The following is a 16,554-nucleotide window of genomic DNA, read 5'->3' as shown; positions in this document are numbered from 1 at the left end:
ATACACAGATGAATTGAGCTATGCCAATCGCCATAGCCCCTTTAGATATACTCTCAGCCATGATGGGCCGTTTGCTGGGAAATGTCTTGCCCAATAATAACATGCCTCGTTGTCCACTTCGCAGTTTAAACTAAAGATAACGGACAGAGTCTCAGATTTGAAAGACATCTGATTTGTTGAAAACACCTCTAAACTTCATGTTGTCAATGCATCAAGCTTCGAGGCCTCAGCCTTGGACCGTCGTTGCTAGGCGAGAAGTTTAGCTAACAAGGGAAGTTCGTATTCCAAGCCAGCCGATCAGAAGCAGATCTTGCGCTGGGAGACCAGCATAAACACAGAGATGGGATGCTTTTAATATCTGTTGATAATTACCAGTTTTCACAGTCGCTCTCCTTTACACGTTTGATGCAGTTCTCCCGCTGAAGAACACGGAGGACAAAAGTGGCTTAGTGGCATCACATGACCTTGTCAAAGCGCTAGTCTATATTGGGCTTAGCGGGCTCGATCAGCTGTTTTGTTGTCGCGCAACCGGCGACGTCTCAATGCTTTGAGCTCGAACCGACGCGCGCGCTGTGATTTTTGCGCTGAGAGTCGTAACGATGGCGGGCTACGTTGCTGGCCAAGTGATTAGCCTGCCGGACGGCCGACGCGCCATCATTCGTTTTGTTGGAGCAACGCATTTCGCCCCTGGAGAATGGATAGGGGTCGAGTTGGAAGAGCCAACGGGGAAAAATAACGGAGCTGTGCAGGGAGAGCGGTACTTCGATTGCGAACAGAACTATGGAATGTTTATTCGTCCCACCGCCGTTACTGCAGTTCTCGAGCAGCCACCTAGAAAAGAAGATGTGCGGCCCGGGCCAAAAGCTGCGCAACAGGAGCTTAGGGGCCGGGCTTCCAGCACGACCGGAGGCAGTACCATCGGGGCTAGAAGGCAGAGTGTACTATCTACAGCGGCAGCGAAACGACAGAGCTCGAATACTAGTAGTCCGTCACCCGCCTCTAAGGCTGCACTTCAAAGTCGCTCATTGCGAGTAAGTGGTGTTTGTCCTCATTTGTCATCGTAGAGATGATGCCTGACACTGACACTGTTCAGTCACCGACAAAGTCCCCTGTAAAGCAACTATCAGAAAGATCGGCTACTCTGTCGCGCGCGGTTACCTCGACGTCCAAGCCCCCTCTTACCACTCCCAGAGGTAAGCCAAGTTTATCGAACCGTGCGTCGATGCCTCCGCCTTCTTCCGCGTCCGCTGGTTTGAAAGGATCGCGACAATCAGCATTAGCGACTCCCAACAGGCTATCCAAGCTCGGACTCCAGGCCCGTTCAACCGCCGCATCCCCTGCAAGACGAGTTTCCCTGAGACCAACAGGAGCAAAATCGTCAACTCCCGAGAGCTCCCGGAGCTCTCCAAGCGAACGTAACGAAGGTTCTGTGAAAATCGACTCTTCGTATCTCAATACACAGCATGAGCCTTCTCAATCACCAGGCGCGTCGCCGCTCTCCCTATCCCCCAGCGCACATCGCCGGTCCATCTCCAACAGCAGCTCAGTCGCTAAGGAGCTTGAAGACTTAAAGGCCAAACTACGAGTTATGGAAAAGAAGCGCACAGAGGATCGGGAGAAAATGAAAGCGCTCGAGACAATACAAGCTGAAAAGGAAAAATATGAAGGAATTATTCAAAAACTGCAAGCGAAATACCAGCCTCAACAGCAGGAAATTGCACACCTCCGCAGACAATTGAAGGAAGCCGAAGCAAGAGTTGAAGATGTTGAAAGACTTCAGGCTGAACATGATTCGATCCTGGAGATGGCTGCTTTGGATCGAGAAATGGCCGAGGAAGTGGCCGAGGCCATAAAAGCGGAATATGAGGCTTTGAAGCTTAAAGCTGAGGAACTGGAGTTGGAAGTAGAAGTTCTGAGAGAAGAAAACCAGGAATTAGGCCAAATAACAAGCCCAGAAGAAAAATCCAGCCAAGGATGGCTACAAATGGAGAGAACAAACGAGAGGCTACGTGAAGCTCTGATACGACTTCGGGATGTGACTCAGCAGCAAGAATCAGATCTGAAGAGTCAGATTAAAGAGTTGGAAGAAGATTTGGAAGGTTTCAATGCGCTAAAGGCAAAGTACGAAAGCACAAGGGAGCAGTTGATGGTCACGGAATCGAATATGGAAGAATTGAAGCAGCAGATAGAAGCTCTTGGTGCTGAAGAAATGATCGAGGAGCTCTCGGAGAAGAATATGCAGTACCAAGAGCAAATCAGCGAGTTAAAGGCTGCAATAGATGACCTGGAAAATCTGAAAGAATTGAGTGATGAGCTCGAAATCACTCACGTGGAGACGGAAAAACAACTTCAGGATGAACTTGATTACCGCGACAGCATCCATCACGAGCAAAACCGCAAAATCGCCCATCAAGACGAGGTCATTGAGGATCTAGAGTACACATTGTCCAAATTTAGAGAACTGGTAACCAACCTCCAAAGTGACCTGGAAGATATGCGCGTTTCTCAGCAAATTTCGGAGACGGAGGCGAACGATTTGTCTGTTCGTTCAAGAGCGATGTTGGACTTGAATATGAAACTTCAGGCTTCCGCCGCCAAAACGCAGGTGAAGACGATTGACCTTGAGCTTGGTCGGATGGAGGCCGAAGAATCAGCCCAGCATCTAGCCATCATGAAAGAATATCTGCCAGACTACTTTGAGTCTGAAAGGAGCCCCGTTTTAGCTCTTCTTCGTTTTAAAAGGGTTGGCTTCAAGGCTTCACTAATGAGCAATATTGTACGTGAGAGATTAGCAGATCTTTCCTCGGCTAGCTCATTGGAACTGGACAGTTTTGTTCCATATGATCTTCTTGAGAAGCTCACATGGATATCCCTTTTGTGCGACCGATTTGTAAATTTCGCGCAGAGTTGTTCAGCTGAGAATTTTGCAAAGCTTGAAGGCGCACTCTATGAGCTCGATCCTGTTGAGCGTATCATGAATGCTTCCATTGAGAGCTTGAAGAAGAGCGAATTGAATGAGAAAAGATGTGCGGAAGAACTTCAGCGCTCCGTTGCGCTGCTTTCTCACCTTGCCGAGTCCCTCATTTCTTCACATACTGCCGCCTGTGCGGACGAGCTCTATATGCGATGTGTTCTTACGCAGACATACATGGAAACTGCGGCCTCATCCATGTCCCATTTAAAGCTGGCACTGCAGACAAAGTTGACCGTCAATGAAGGCGACAAGGAAGGGCCATTTTTATTTCAAAAGATCGATGCTATCGCCGGGCAAGCAAGGGGTTCTAAAGTCGTTGCGGGGAAAATCACTCGCTCACTTGATGAATTGAGGTTAAGTTCACTGTCTTTACCGGAAGCATCTGCGGAGCTTTTTGAGAAGACAGAGGAAGCCGCAAAGGAAATATCTGAAATTGCAAGATTATTGGGAGAGAATATACTCCCAATTATTACTGAAGAGGGCCGCGCGGAACCTTTTACATACGCAGAGATTGCTAATTCCATGACTCAAACTGTTGCCACTGTTTGTCAACCGTCTACGCCTCAGTCGGACATTAACGATGCTCTTTCTTTCCTTGCAAACAAAATCCGATCACTCGGAACCTATCTAGAGGAAGCTGGCTCCGCCTCTTCGGATCTATCCCAGACCATTGAATTCGAGCGCCATGCAGCACCGTGGATATCGCGTGCCAAAGAACTAAAATCTAGCCAAACTGTGTCGCCGGATACCGAAGAGGAGGTTCGTCGCCTGAGAAACGAGCTCAATGAAGCGTCTAAAGTACTAGGTCTCAAAGATAAGGGTTTTGAAGAACAAACACTGAAGATTGAGCTCTTGGAGTCTCGAATGCGCGAAGCCGGAAAGAAAGCCGGATTAGTGAAAGAGTTGGAGTCCAAACTCGAAGCCGCGCATTCTAAAGAAGCGGAATTACTAGATATTATGGACCGACAGGCGAGAGAAATCCAAAACGCTGAAAAAGAGCGCGACGAGTACAGGAGCAAGTTGGAGAAATTGAAACGGGTTTCTGGCTCGGACGGAAGCTCGGCTGGCCCAGACGGAATGGTACCTGCCAATGCTGCTGCATCCCTATTTGTCATGCGGGAGAACGATGCTCTCCGTGCAGAAGTGGCAAGCCTCCAAGCCGCGGTCCGCTTCCTCCGTGACGATAATCGACGAGCGCGCCTCCTCGACCCTTACTCGGTCCAAAGAGCAAACCATCTTCAATCCTGGCTTGACACGCCCCTCGTCCGCTCAAAGGTGCACATCAAAATGAGTCTGTTGAGCGTTTAACAAGCTACGAGGGCCAAGACGTTCTCAATCACCTTGTTAAAATTAACCAGGGAATCCAAGCTCGTCGACCTCAAAGCTAGTCTTCCAGCGGATGGCTCCAATCGCTTAGCCTGGAAGCCTGTCAAATCCACGGTGCGTTACAACGTGATTAGACAGCGAGAGCAGTACGAGCAATGGAGTCAATGGAAAGATGAGGTCGCGCATCAAGAACGGACACGAGAACGGAAAGAAAAAAGGAAACTGAATCCTGGCCTGAACACTCTCAGGAACCATCACAACGTTTCTTCCCCAGAGAACGGCAGGGACCCCGTGGCCTCGGGCAATACGGGAGTTATGGGCCGCGCATGGAAGATGCTTGGAATGCAGAAAGAGAAAATCCCACCAGATGCAGTGCTGCACGGTTTACCCGCCCACGTGGAGATTGTGGATGAATAGATTTTTCCATGCTGAAAACTTTGTATTATTATTATATATTTGGAGCAATATACCCATGCTTATATTTTTCTCTTCGTTAGGCGACACATTTTAGCGGTTCTGGACAGATTATTGTTTCATTGCTGGATATCATGCTAGATACCCTGGAGCATGTTGTTGTATGATACCACTTAGCGAAGAAAATCATACGGTTCTTTAGCACTCCGCCGGCAGAGCGCCTGAGCTGTACACGGTCATCGTCATCTAATTCGAAGACATAGAAAGAACAGTCCTAGAGGATCAATTGACATGAGGAACTGACCAAGTCCACTTCACTATCCTGGGTCCTTGAGTTTCGTGTCCGGGACGTCACATTCCCCTGAATTGCCCGCACTGAACAGGGATTCTCGCATCCACGAAGCTTGTCCTCCACGAGGGGTTCCTGGAATTCCTGCAGGCCGGGTCAGTCTGCAGTCAAAATCGTCCTGTTTGAGTTGAAGCACAGGTCACCAGACGAGGGCTGCGCGCAATCAAACAATCTCCTTTGGGTGTATATTTTTATCTCGCTCAACCGCGGTTTGGTTTGAGACAATCCCGACAACCCGTCTAATTTAAACCGATTGACTAGTTCGGTAGGCGTTGGCGACGGGATGGCCGCGCAAAGGGCGGGACGGTGATCTTCGGAGGGCTGGCGTGCTTTTCCCCCATCTTCCCCTCTTTTTTGCCAACTCCGTATGCGCATCCTGAAACTTGTAGCGATGGATGCGCAGATGGATGATTTGGATATTTTCCATGTGACGTTTTGTATTTTATCCTAAGATGGCATCGATGTGCTCAAAAGAAGACGAATGGGAAATGTGAGACATGCTTAGCACTGTTTCTTGGCAGATATCGGCATCAGTACATAGACTGACGATGAGAGCCCGCTGATCGCTGAGAGTTGGAAGTAAGAAACGAAGTTGATTTCTAGAATAGGTACGGAGTAGTCGACCATTAAATACTAACCCCCATACAGCAGTATATCCATCTTCATGCCTCCAGAGTCGAACCCGAACAAAACGTAGCAGGCACGCCGGGGATATTGGGTATCGAAAACTGAAAGCATGTAGTAATAGTATATAGTTAGCCCGTAGGGGCGGAGAAACGCAACTAAATAACGGGTAAAAAGAAAATATCAACAGAGTAAAACCAGCCCTGAACGCTTTTCATTAAATCCAACCTTCATATCGACCTGATTATCGTATCTCTGTACGTCGTTAAAAGGCGACGCCGATATCGTTCGTACTAAATATTCTAGTTGGGGAGTTTGGCGACGATGGGCTAAAGTGATATTGTTCACTTTCGTATATTGTCGGATACACTTCATCGCAACGCGGCGCCTGCGTTCTGCTTTTCAGAACCTGATCGATTGCGAATTCATACTCCTTATCGTTGAGTTGCGTAAACGGCGATGGCTGGTACAGGGTGCTAGCTGAAGTCATAGAGCTTGCAAGCGAGTGTGACCTTCGAGAAGCTGCCGTAACGTGGTAGCTGAAGAACGGTGGAGCTGCTGATCTGGCGGATCGTTTGTCGTATGTTCGACGCTTGGAGGTACTGGTAGATTGAGTTTGAGTCGTCGTGAGTCATGAGCCAGTGTACAAGGGAGTCGGAACGAGGAGGAGGCGGAGTTTCAGGAATTATCGACATCTCCGTATCTGACAAAGGTGACGATGGAGCAGGGGAGTAGAGCGAATTGGCGTGACCCAGAGATGGCGTCGTCTCGTTGAAATTGGGTTTAGTAGGCGACAAGGGACTCGTGACTGGTGAACTTTGCGTTCGGCTATGAAGTGCACCCCGTCGACTATTGATCCTGCTTATTGAGGAGGAAGCCATGCGTTGCGATAGCCCTGAGTCGGAAAGTGTACTGCGGTGCCCAAGAAAATCGTCCTGGTCACCGATACTAGATAACCTGGTTCTCGGAGAACCAACTGGTTTGCGAGGAACACTAAATGTCGAAGGAGTGTCGGAATAGCGGCGGTGATGAGACTTAAAAGTCGGAGACCATATTGCCCTGGGAGGGACCTGTGGACCATCAAGGTCGAAGTCGCTGAATTCAGGTAAATCTGGAAGATGGTTTCCAGGTGCATATATGCTTAATTCCAAAGGTCGAAAAGAGAGACGTCGATTAGTTGGCTGTGTAACTCGCCTGAAATTCGTTGGCGCGCTGATACTGCGTATTTTCGAACGCCTGTTTCGGGTCATCGTCCTGCTCAGCAGGCTCTTCCGTGTATTTGACTTGGACGCGAGGTCCCTGCCCTCCGTTATCCACTTGGACATGCTTAGAGAGGGCGGATATGCATCATTTGGACTGGGCAAGTCGTCGTAGATAACCAGTTTCATCGGCGGGATTGTTTGGGGCTGCTGGTTATTGTTGTAGATTGAAACGACTCGCTCCACGCCTGCCATGGAGTCAGTGGGGGCTTATATCTGGCTGATATATCAGTGCGCACGTACCTGGCGGTGGCTCCCGATGAGGACGAGGGCTCTTCTCATTTTCAGGCCAAACGCACGACAAGCAAGATGCTGTCCATTCCCTCAAGGCTGAGCCTACCCACTCCATCAACGACCACTATGTTTAACGGGCCGGTTCCATGGCAATTGAGCCAGGTAGCCTCGCCCCTCAAAATGTCGAGATAGTAGAGGTAAGGACCCAAAACAAGTGGAAGAGAAGAGAGGCAAGACGAAAGCAGGAGCCAGTCAAGGATATAAACCTCTGTCCAGTTCGCAAGACTAGGATCCTCCTATCATGTCAACGGGGTGTCATGGGTCTTCCACGTTGGCCATCGAAGGTCAGGAATAGCAACCCCGAGATCGCAAAAGAGCTAATAGTGGGGGGTCTCAGCCGTGAAGACTCTAGGGTGAGGTGTTGGCCATCATTTGCAGATGCAGCCACCGGCCAATTGCGGAGCTCAACACGGCACCCCAAGAGCCATTCGTGTGTCGAACAGACTCTGTGACCATCTGCGAGTATCTGTGACGGGCGACTAATGCGGGCTTCTGAATGGTGATGGCGATGTGTCGAGTGGGCTTTGTTTAGCGTAGCCCCCATCTATCATCGTCGATTGGCTCTCATGCAAGTGCTCCGAAGTGATGGCCATGCAAGTCCGACGTAACCCATGCGAAACAGCTTGGCCATTCAGAGCTGCGAGTGTTGCAAGCTTGATTCCACCCAGGGATTTCCGGGATCTCGAGCTGCTCAAGTCATAGTTCGTTGTTTAATGAAAGGATTGAGGTCTTCGATCACCTCAGCGCCTAAGGGAGCGTCCCAGAGACTTCGCAGTGTGTCATCGCCAGGGGTGATCTCGTTTGAGCGCACCTCTCAGGAAGCGGTGCCATCAACCCTGGTTTCACCTCGATCCTGGCACAAGGGACCGGATCCCAAGAATTCGGTGCTCACATGGGACTTGGTCAAATTATCGGAAGCCTGAAGGGTCAAGGGTCCTCCGCTAATTTTGGTGTCAATCATTTCGCCAGTCAGGCACCGTAGTCACACCGGCTCTGAATGATGAAACCCAAAAGGCCATGCGGCAAAAATACTTAGACGCTATCCGAAGTTTGAAAATGTTATTTCCATAAATCCTAAAAGACGCCCTGCTCGCTGAAAAGGGTGATATATGCCAATTGTCACAGCAAAAATAGAACGTCCCAATTATTTAGATCAAGTTTGAGAAGAAGCCGCATGTCGCACATTAGCCTAGCCCCAAGGATTCTGCTCTTCGTTGAAAACGCCATCTCCCATATGCCTCAAGAGCCGCTGCCTTTCATCTTGCGAATCAGTGTCATCGTCGGCAGGAGGCGACCCTTCCGGCCTGGTCTCGGTGTACTGGGTGCTTTGGGGGTCTGTGGTGCTGCTGGAAGACCGGCTTCTAGAAAGAGAATACATCAATACAAGACAAAAGAACTGGAAACTGCACCAACTTACATCAATCGTGATTCAAGCAGATGGTTTGGCTCTTGGCCTACAGCATGGGCCCTTTCCCTCTCCTTCACAGCTCCATCAACGTCCTCTACAATGTCAACTAGCTGGTCGTTTGTTGGATGCGATTTGCTTGACGAGCTAGAATCGCTCAGTTGCCGGCTTGATTTCGACGTTTTAGACTTTTTAGAGCCCCCTTCAGCAACTGAGCTACCAGGGACATCGTTTTGACTCTGAACACGCCTGCTTCGATGCCGTGATGATTTCTTGACTTGGTCTCCTTCAGATGTACGTCTGAATGTAGACGATGCCGCTGATCTCGTCCGCGACGGCAATATTTGATCCCTGGGAACCTCATTTGCTGTGATAACGGGGTACTACAGGAGGTATTAGCTGCCCTGATCGGATTCGCACCGTTCGGTCGTACTCACATTCCAGTCTCCAAATTCCAGTGCCCGTGCATTTGTAAACAGTCTTTCGTCGTCATCATCAAGTGTGATTTCTTCGATATCTGTATAAGATTGGCGAACATCGTTCCTACTGTTGGTTCTTGACCAGTTCTGAGAAGTTCGTCGACTGGATGTCGGGGGGTCCAACAATGGGGTCCTGCTATTCACTTCTCCTGGTTTAGGAATCCAGTATTTAGCCTTCCCGCCTCGCTCATATCTCATTCCATCCATTACTCGAGCCACACGGGAGTGTGATTCTTCATGGGCGATAACGTTATCGCCAGAGTCAAATTTTCTGTACTGATAGTTCTCTCCCCGAAACGTTTCCTTCGAATCTTGAATAAGATCCTTTATTCCAAACGCATCTCGAATTGCGTATTTAATCTGCATCCGCGCAGCCGATACCGTCGGGTCGGCATAATCGTGCCAGGCAAAAGCATACCAGTGAAACACTGCGAATATAGGCATTTCAAAACAGATCAAGCTATCTTGAATTGCTGCGGCCAGGTTATCTGGCGTATAACCCGGGGGCCCATTCGATAATGCCCCCAGCCACTGAAGAATCGACAGGAAAAAGCCCTGCCAATAGGAAGCGAAAATGACAAGTTTTACGCAAAGGAATTTGGGCACAGGCCGAAATGGTTTGAGATCGTTATGCATGCAGACCCAGAAAAGCGCCAACGAATAGAGACTAACCGTCACACTGATATTATACACAATTCCGGTCCAAAGATACCCGGAAGATACACCAAGGTAGCCTTCTTGGTACGTGCCTGTCGCTTTCATAATTATGGCGATGAGCGTGAGGATCGGTTTTAGCCACACGTACTGCAGGATACCACGTTTGATTGCGAGGAACGAATACGGATCAGATATGTCCACCTTCGGAAGACATTTATTAAGTGGCCATGTATGTTGCACTGGCGGGCGGCCATGGGTCATGATAATAAGCGCACGTTCACCACCAAGAAAATTGATAAGCAGTTGGAAGAACGTATAAATCGTGAACGCCTGGGAGCTTAGGTCAGAGGAACGCACTAATCACAACAACGGGAGCTTCACCTCATAGATATCTCGAACCGGAGCAATCCACGACGAGGCTTTCAGCGAGACTATGCTTGTCCAGGATGACACTGAATATATTGGGACCCTAAAGGTATCAGGATGTTTCGTAATTCAATATGTAGGCTGAGGACATACATTAGGAGGATTCGAACGACATATCTTTGGAGTAGCGGCTTTCGATAATTTTTACTAGAGGAACACGGTCAATTTCGTAGGTAGGGGTCGGGATATGACTATGAATTTTGCTCACAGTTGGAGCCAGATAGATCTAAAGAAGAGCGCAGTTAGTGGAGGTTTTATGCTCTTAGAGCAGACAGACATACACAACGGAGAGTAGAGATGCAACCAATGAGGCAACTCCAGCAACTATCACGGTAGCCTTTGCTAGGCTGGAGCCGGTACCTCCAGATTGCGCCTGGAACTCCATTGGTGATATCGTTTACGAAGAAAGAAGAGAGGCGGGTTGAGAGATGGTGGTTCGCAGCCAGTCCATGCCGGGGAGTAGGCGACCGCGTAGATAAGCACGTGTTGCTAGCAGAATCTCCCTTCCATTGCTATAGCAATCTTATTGAAGCTATTAGAAGACAGATCTCGGTTCAATAGCTGTTGAATCGCCGCAAATCGGGGCATGTGTTGTTCGAGAGCTCTCCTCGCGGATCGAAACGATGCTGCCTCACGCGCCGTTGCTGCGTCATTCAGCGCCAAGACCACACTCGCCAGCTCCCTCGAGTTCAACCGGCATTGTTTCAACACCACCGAGCGCTGGCTCGAGACTCCCGCTCACAACACCGCGGGATAGGAAGCCATTGGAAATGACAGCGGGCCTGCACCTCTTTGATTTTGGCCTTTGGTGATGCTGCTGAAAGTACGAAATGCGCTGGCCTAATGTCATCCGCGTCCCGCCTGCCAAACATCGCGGAGGGCAAACTAACAGCCCAGCCCTTAGATGCCGTTCCTCAGTTTAACTGGTATTTATGGTTTTGGCCTTACTTGGTATCTGGGAGACTGACGGTATGCCCCTAGGGTTTTCTTGATCGAGCTTATTGTGTGCGGAATTCTGTGAGTTCTTTGATTTCCACTCTCAATTTGCTCTAGATCTGACTTGACATTCGAAGGACACTGTTTTTCCTCTTTTATTTCAACAGGCTATTCGCGACACTCATATCTTACGGCATCAGAGCCTATACATGGCATTACTACCGTATTTATATCGATATCCATGCCCTCCAAATATCGCTCTTAGGCGGAAGGATTTTTTTCAAGGGTGTTCGATACCATGGGGAAAATGAGACAATATTGATTCACTCGGGGTACATTACGTGGAGATACTGGCTGCGTCTTGTTCGGGATAGCGAATTGGTGCAGGGACAAACACCGTTGCCTCATGCTGCTTCTCCCCCAAAGTCGGACACAACTCAAGAAGATCAGGTCAAGAGTCCTGAAGGCAAGGAAAGTGCGAATGGGAACACCAAGGAACAAAACCAGCTTCCTTGTCGAATAGAGATCACGCTTCACGGTGTAGAATGGTTTGTTTATAACAGAAGTGCAGCATATGACACAATTCTTGCTGGCTTCCAGCCTTCGGGGCGAACAAACCCGAGCAAAGTTAAGCAGGAAGCCGGTGCCGATAAAGATGCAACTCGCACAGCTGCAAAGGAAGCCAAAGGATCCGGGATTGAAGTGTCGAGCAAACCGGGTGTTAATTCCAGTCAAAATGAATCGTTGGCAAAACACGATACCTTGGCATCAGAGCCCGACTCTGTAGACGATGCTTCCGCCAGTTCAAAATTGCCCACTTATCTCTCCTTGCTCCCTATATGGATCAATTGTTACAAAGGTGCTTTGGTCGTGGGTAATGAGCACGTCAAAACTCTTCTGACAACAACTTTTGAAAAAGGACACGGAAGAATAGACGCTGGTGATTCGGGCGCGCTTGACGTCTATAAACAAATCTTTGAGTTTGAATTGGTTCATCCTACTGTGCAGTTTAAGCCAAATCCAGATTTCAAATCTTCCCAATTAGCGGCCGCGAAAACCCATTCCAATGCGGATATCGACAATGTGACCCAAAGCCGAAGACGCCATTTCCGTTGGGCATTTCAGCTTCGTAAACGAAAGCTATGGTATAGCCTTCGTGATCTCGTCCCTTATTTTCAGAAATCAGTTGAATCATTTCAAGTTCACCATAAAGGTGCAACTGCGTCAAGGTCTATGAATCTGCCTGAAACATTGCCCGCGGAATCTCATTGGACGGGTCTCACGAGATATCTTGATGAAGAGAGCCGAAATGAGCATGAAGGATGGAACGCCGTTGAATATGGGCGCTTTTCAACGCTACTAGATTGCCCTAGTCTCATGCTCAGATACCACTGGGACATTCCTGGTAAAGTATCTGCTCGACGGATTGACCCGGCGTCATCCGTTCGCAGAATGACGAATAATATCAACGGCGCAGAACCGCCAGAATGGGGAATGCACTTGGCTGTGAGGGGAGGGATGATAAATTATGGCCCCTGGGCAGACAGAGAACGTGCCAATCTCCAGGCCATTATTTTTCCAAATTCTTATCGTGATTCACAGCCTAGCGCCCCTTTAGAAATCGGGGAATGGAGGCAGAGCACCTTGTTTGATTTCACAATCACTTTTGAAGAGGAAACAAATTTGCGCATCCCTACTAGAGAGCCTTCCAAAGATTGGATATGGAAAAACAGAACCGATGCTACAAAACCGAAAAACAGGAAGCAAAACGAACATCCTCGGGGAAAGGAAGCGGATAAGGGAAATCACGGTCCCGATATTCGGCCCTTTGGCTGGCTCGCTCTGGGAATAGAAGCAGGTTCGAAATTCGAGTACCGAATGGGCATGTTTGCAACGCCAACAGGATATGGGAATCAGCTTGTGCTCGACCTACAAGGTAGTAGAGTCACATCGAGTGTTAACCATGCAGTTCTATGGCATTCCGGGCCGCAGAGGATTTCTTGTGATTTATCTAATCCCTTGGAATGGAATACCTTGCACACTTGGTCATTCACCATCCACAGCAACAATTTGGAGCTGTTTTTCCTACGGGACCACATCTTCCTACTTACCGATCTTGTCAACGACTGGACTTCGGGCCCTTTCTCGGAATTTTACACATTCGTTCCATTCCAATATAACGCCCATCTCTCGTTCACCAACGTCAAGCTTTTTCTCAATGTCAACGATTCGAACATCATCAATAACCCTACCGATATCGAAGACAACTCATTTCTTATTATAGAATCGGAAACTCTAACCTCAAATGTATGCATCCCGACGACGAACTACAAGCCGAAACGGAATGCCATCCCATTTGACCTCAGGCTGGCGGGCACCACAATGAAATTTTCTGTTCCTTCTTGGAATACCCACCGTACATTCCTCGAACAGTCTTCTCTTGCATCTCTAGACAACTTCGAGATGAGCGGTAACTATTCATACAACACGCTCACGTCGCCGACTTTAACGGATATTCTTACACTTGATTTATTGGGAAACTCCTTAGAAATATATATTTACGGATTTCTCGTGGATACGTTTTTAAAAGTTAAAGAAAACTATTTCGGCGAGAATATACATTTCAAAACCCTGGAGGAGTTCCAAGAGATTGCTAGTTCAGACAAAACATCGGTGTCAAATTCGGTGACGAATAAGTCCAATGACCTTGATGTCATTTTGCATATTCATGCTGAGGACTGCACGGTTTTACTCCCTAGCAATATTTATGATCGACTTCATTGCGTGGCTATTGAAGCGGCTTCTCTTGATGCTGATGCTAGATTTACGAACTATTACATGGATCTGCAGACGTCTTTCAGCCCTCTAGCAGCATCCCTACGAGCATTCGACAAGTCCACATCCAGACCCGAGCTCTTTATAGACGGCCTCAGTGTCTATGGACACCGGTTATTTGGCCTGCCGCCCACTGAACCAACCTACGTTTGCAATTGGGATTTTGACGTAGGTCGTGTTATAGGAGAATGCTCTACCGACTTCATAAAATATTTCAAATCAGCACTGAGGTCTTTTGCCTATTCGATTGATGACGAAGAAAATTCCCTACCCCCGCTTAAACCAATCGAACTGCATGATGTCGTGCTGCTGCGAGCAAAAGTCGACTCCATCCAACTTTGGGTAATCTTGGACACAACAGCATTATTATTTAGCTCTGATGCTATGGACTTCAACTTCAACGATTGGGCTGGAGTGAAGTTCTCTGAGCGCCTTGATCTGAGTCTTCCAGACATAACTCTCGCTATTGTCGATGGTAGCTCACCTAGGTGGCTTGACAGTGCTCATCCCGTTAGGACCTATGCTTGTTTCCATACTTCCGTCAAGTTAAAAATGGTCGAGCGTAAAGCGAACTTTTTGGCAAACCGGGAGCTTCAACAACAACATGTACAAAAACATGATTCTCGCACCCAAAGAACGCCATGGCTTCTACTGAAAGACGAAAAGGGCTGGACTGAGAAATATGTCAACAGAGATCAACCAAACAGGGCAGCAATGCCAGTTCCATTTATGCCGCCACCTCTTCAGGGACCCCGTGATTTGACTTCTGATATTATGACTTTGACATCGGACTTTTGTGGTCAACTTCCTAGCGCCACTAAGAGAGAAAACTTAACATGCTCTACACATGGAAGTCTTGGGCAAAACCGACCTGATATTTATCCCTCTGCCGCGGATCAACTTCCAAGGACCGCGTCGCGAAATACGGTTATGTTACCGGACAAAGACTCTGATACTAACCGTTCAAGGCGGCCTACAAGCCAATTCAGCTTGGAGGGTGCATCTCGCCCTTTTCCTACGAAAGACTACGCCCCTAAAACGGCCACTTCCAGGAAAGGACTTTCTAGCGCTTGGATGGTGCCCAACTTCCGTTTCCATAGACTGGTTTTGGATCGCAGCGATCTCCCTGCGTTACCGTTCCTTGGTAACTATCATGAGCAAGGAACCCAGGGAAAAGATGAGCTTGAGCTTATACTTGATGATCAAGATGCTAATGCTACTCATACCTACTGGCTTCTTGACCTAATATCCGGGATAAGCGGGTTTTGTCATGTCGAAACTGTTTCTGCCATTGCAGGGTTGCTTGAGAGTCTTCAGCCTGTTCATCCTATTGAAGTGATTGATGATATCCAGTCAACGGTAGTTTCAGATATTCTGGGTCATGCGAAACATCTGGCGAATCCCAAACGGGTTATGAACTTGAATCTTCGGTTACCGGCATGCCGTGTGAGATTTATCAACTCCACAGCTATTGAAGAATCGGAAATTTCGGCAGTTAGGGACCAATTTGATCTAGAGGTAGTACGAGCCCGCATTATGCTCAGCAAGAAGTCAGAAATCAGAAATGATGCAGTGAAGCCGAAGCAAACGGGATTGACGACACATCTTACAGCTACCGTTATATCTTTATCCGCCCTAACAGAGGGACTCGAAAACCCTGGAGCGCATAAACTTTGCCATCTCAGGACACAAGATCTCGTACTGTGGTCAGTTACTGAGAAAGCAGCCCGTTCACGCGTCCAGACCCAAGAAGTTAGTCTAGTACTTCCTAGCGAATCTGTTCATCACCTAGCAACCTTTGTTCAACGAACGAATACCCTGGTGGATTCAGCTGTTTCATCCGTTAAGCGTATCTCGATATGTGAAAAAAAAAGGCTGCAGTCTATTGTTTACCAACTTACCAGATTTGGTTCACAGACCCCAGACCCTCAATTTCTAACTAGGCCGTCGTATGTTTTACGAGCAGCCGAGGAACATTTGCGGATGAATGATTCGTGGAAAATTATTTCCAGACTGCGGAATATTTATAAGTTCTTACCTAGAGATGAAGCAGCACGCCTCACGTCAGATTGCATTAAGAATATTTCTTCATGCCCGCCAGATTGCAGATCAATCGTTCTATCCAGCTTTGACAAGTGGCGGACCTGGGACCTTGCTCATGTTAAGAAAAGCTACGCAATGAAAGTGATCTGGGGAGCAACCGAGCCGGGTCGCCCAAATGAATCAGATAATGTCCATAAGGATATATCCCTCCTTGTGCGGTCACTGCGGACGTCTTTGGATCCGCTGAACGATGAGGACCCCTTGTTGGTTGAAAACCTATCCACATCGATTCAAGTCCGACCTTGCGCCCGAAGAAGCGCTCTAAAACGGATAGTGACTATCCAAAATCATTGTTCGGATATTTCGGTAAAATTGAGATGGGAGCTTGTCAGACTTGTCGAGGAAAATTTGACCCGTATTTCTGAACAATTTTCGAAAGCTGAAGGCGGCATCTCTGCGTCGAATAAGACAGACGACATAAATGGGGCACAGGAAGTTCATATTCTTGTGGCAGCCGACAACGCGTCCGTTGT

At 48.2% G+C, this 16,554-nt stretch overlaps 4 protein-coding genes across 4 annotated transcripts; 2 read left to right on the top strand and 2 right to left on the bottom strand.

The window, feature by feature from the left end:
• Positions 1–599: 599 nt before the first annotated feature.
• Positions 600–4,282, top strand: UREG_06531 (uncharacterized protein; the record flags this gene model as incomplete). The annotated part of the gene is made up of 2 exons (XM_002583518.1): positions 600–1,031; positions 1,094–4,282. 2 exons carry the CDS (start codon positions 600–602, stop codon positions 4,280–4,282), a joined length of 3,621 nt encoding a protein of 1,206 aa, XP_002583564.1.
• A 1,414-nt stretch (positions 4,283–5,696) lies between these two features.
• UREG_06530 (uncharacterized protein) lies at positions 5,697–7,141 on the bottom strand (the record flags this gene model as incomplete). Its single annotated transcript, XM_002583517.1, has 3 exons — positions 5,697–5,791; positions 5,982–6,289; positions 6,396–7,141. 3 exons carry the CDS (start codon positions 7,139–7,141, stop codon positions 5,697–5,699), a joined length of 1,149 nt encoding a protein of 382 aa, XP_002583563.1.
• A 1,288-nt stretch (positions 7,142–8,429) lies between these two features.
• Positions 8,430–10,042, bottom strand: UREG_06529 (uncharacterized protein; the record flags this gene model as incomplete). Its single annotated transcript, XM_002583516.1, has 3 exons — positions 8,430–8,601; positions 8,658–9,028; positions 9,083–10,042. 3 exons carry the CDS (start codon positions 10,040–10,042, stop codon positions 8,430–8,432), a joined length of 1,503 nt encoding a protein of 500 aa, XP_002583562.1.
• A 1,008-nt stretch (positions 10,043–11,050) lies between these two features.
• On the top strand, positions 11,051–15,917 carry UREG_06528 (uncharacterized protein; the record flags this gene model as incomplete). Its single annotated transcript, XM_002583515.1, has 4 exons — positions 11,051–11,133; positions 11,189–11,224; positions 11,344–15,730; positions 15,903–15,917. The coding sequence occupies 4 exons, from the start codon at positions 11,051–11,053 to the stop codon at positions 15,915–15,917; spliced, it is 4,521 nt and encodes a 1,506-aa protein (XP_002583561.1).
• Positions 15,918–16,554: the final 637 nt, after the last annotated feature.

The sequence above is a fragment of the Uncinocarpus reesii genome, genomic scaffold (genome assembly GCF_000003515.1).
Source record: "Uncinocarpus reesii 1704 scaffold_4 genomic scaffold, whole genome shotgun sequence".
Classification (NCBI taxonomy): domain Eukaryota; kingdom Fungi; phylum Ascomycota; class Eurotiomycetes; order Onygenales; family Onygenaceae; genus Uncinocarpus; species Uncinocarpus reesii.
The sequence above is the reverse complement of the archived record's forward strand: the minus strand, read 5'-3'. Positions and strand labels throughout refer to the sequence as shown.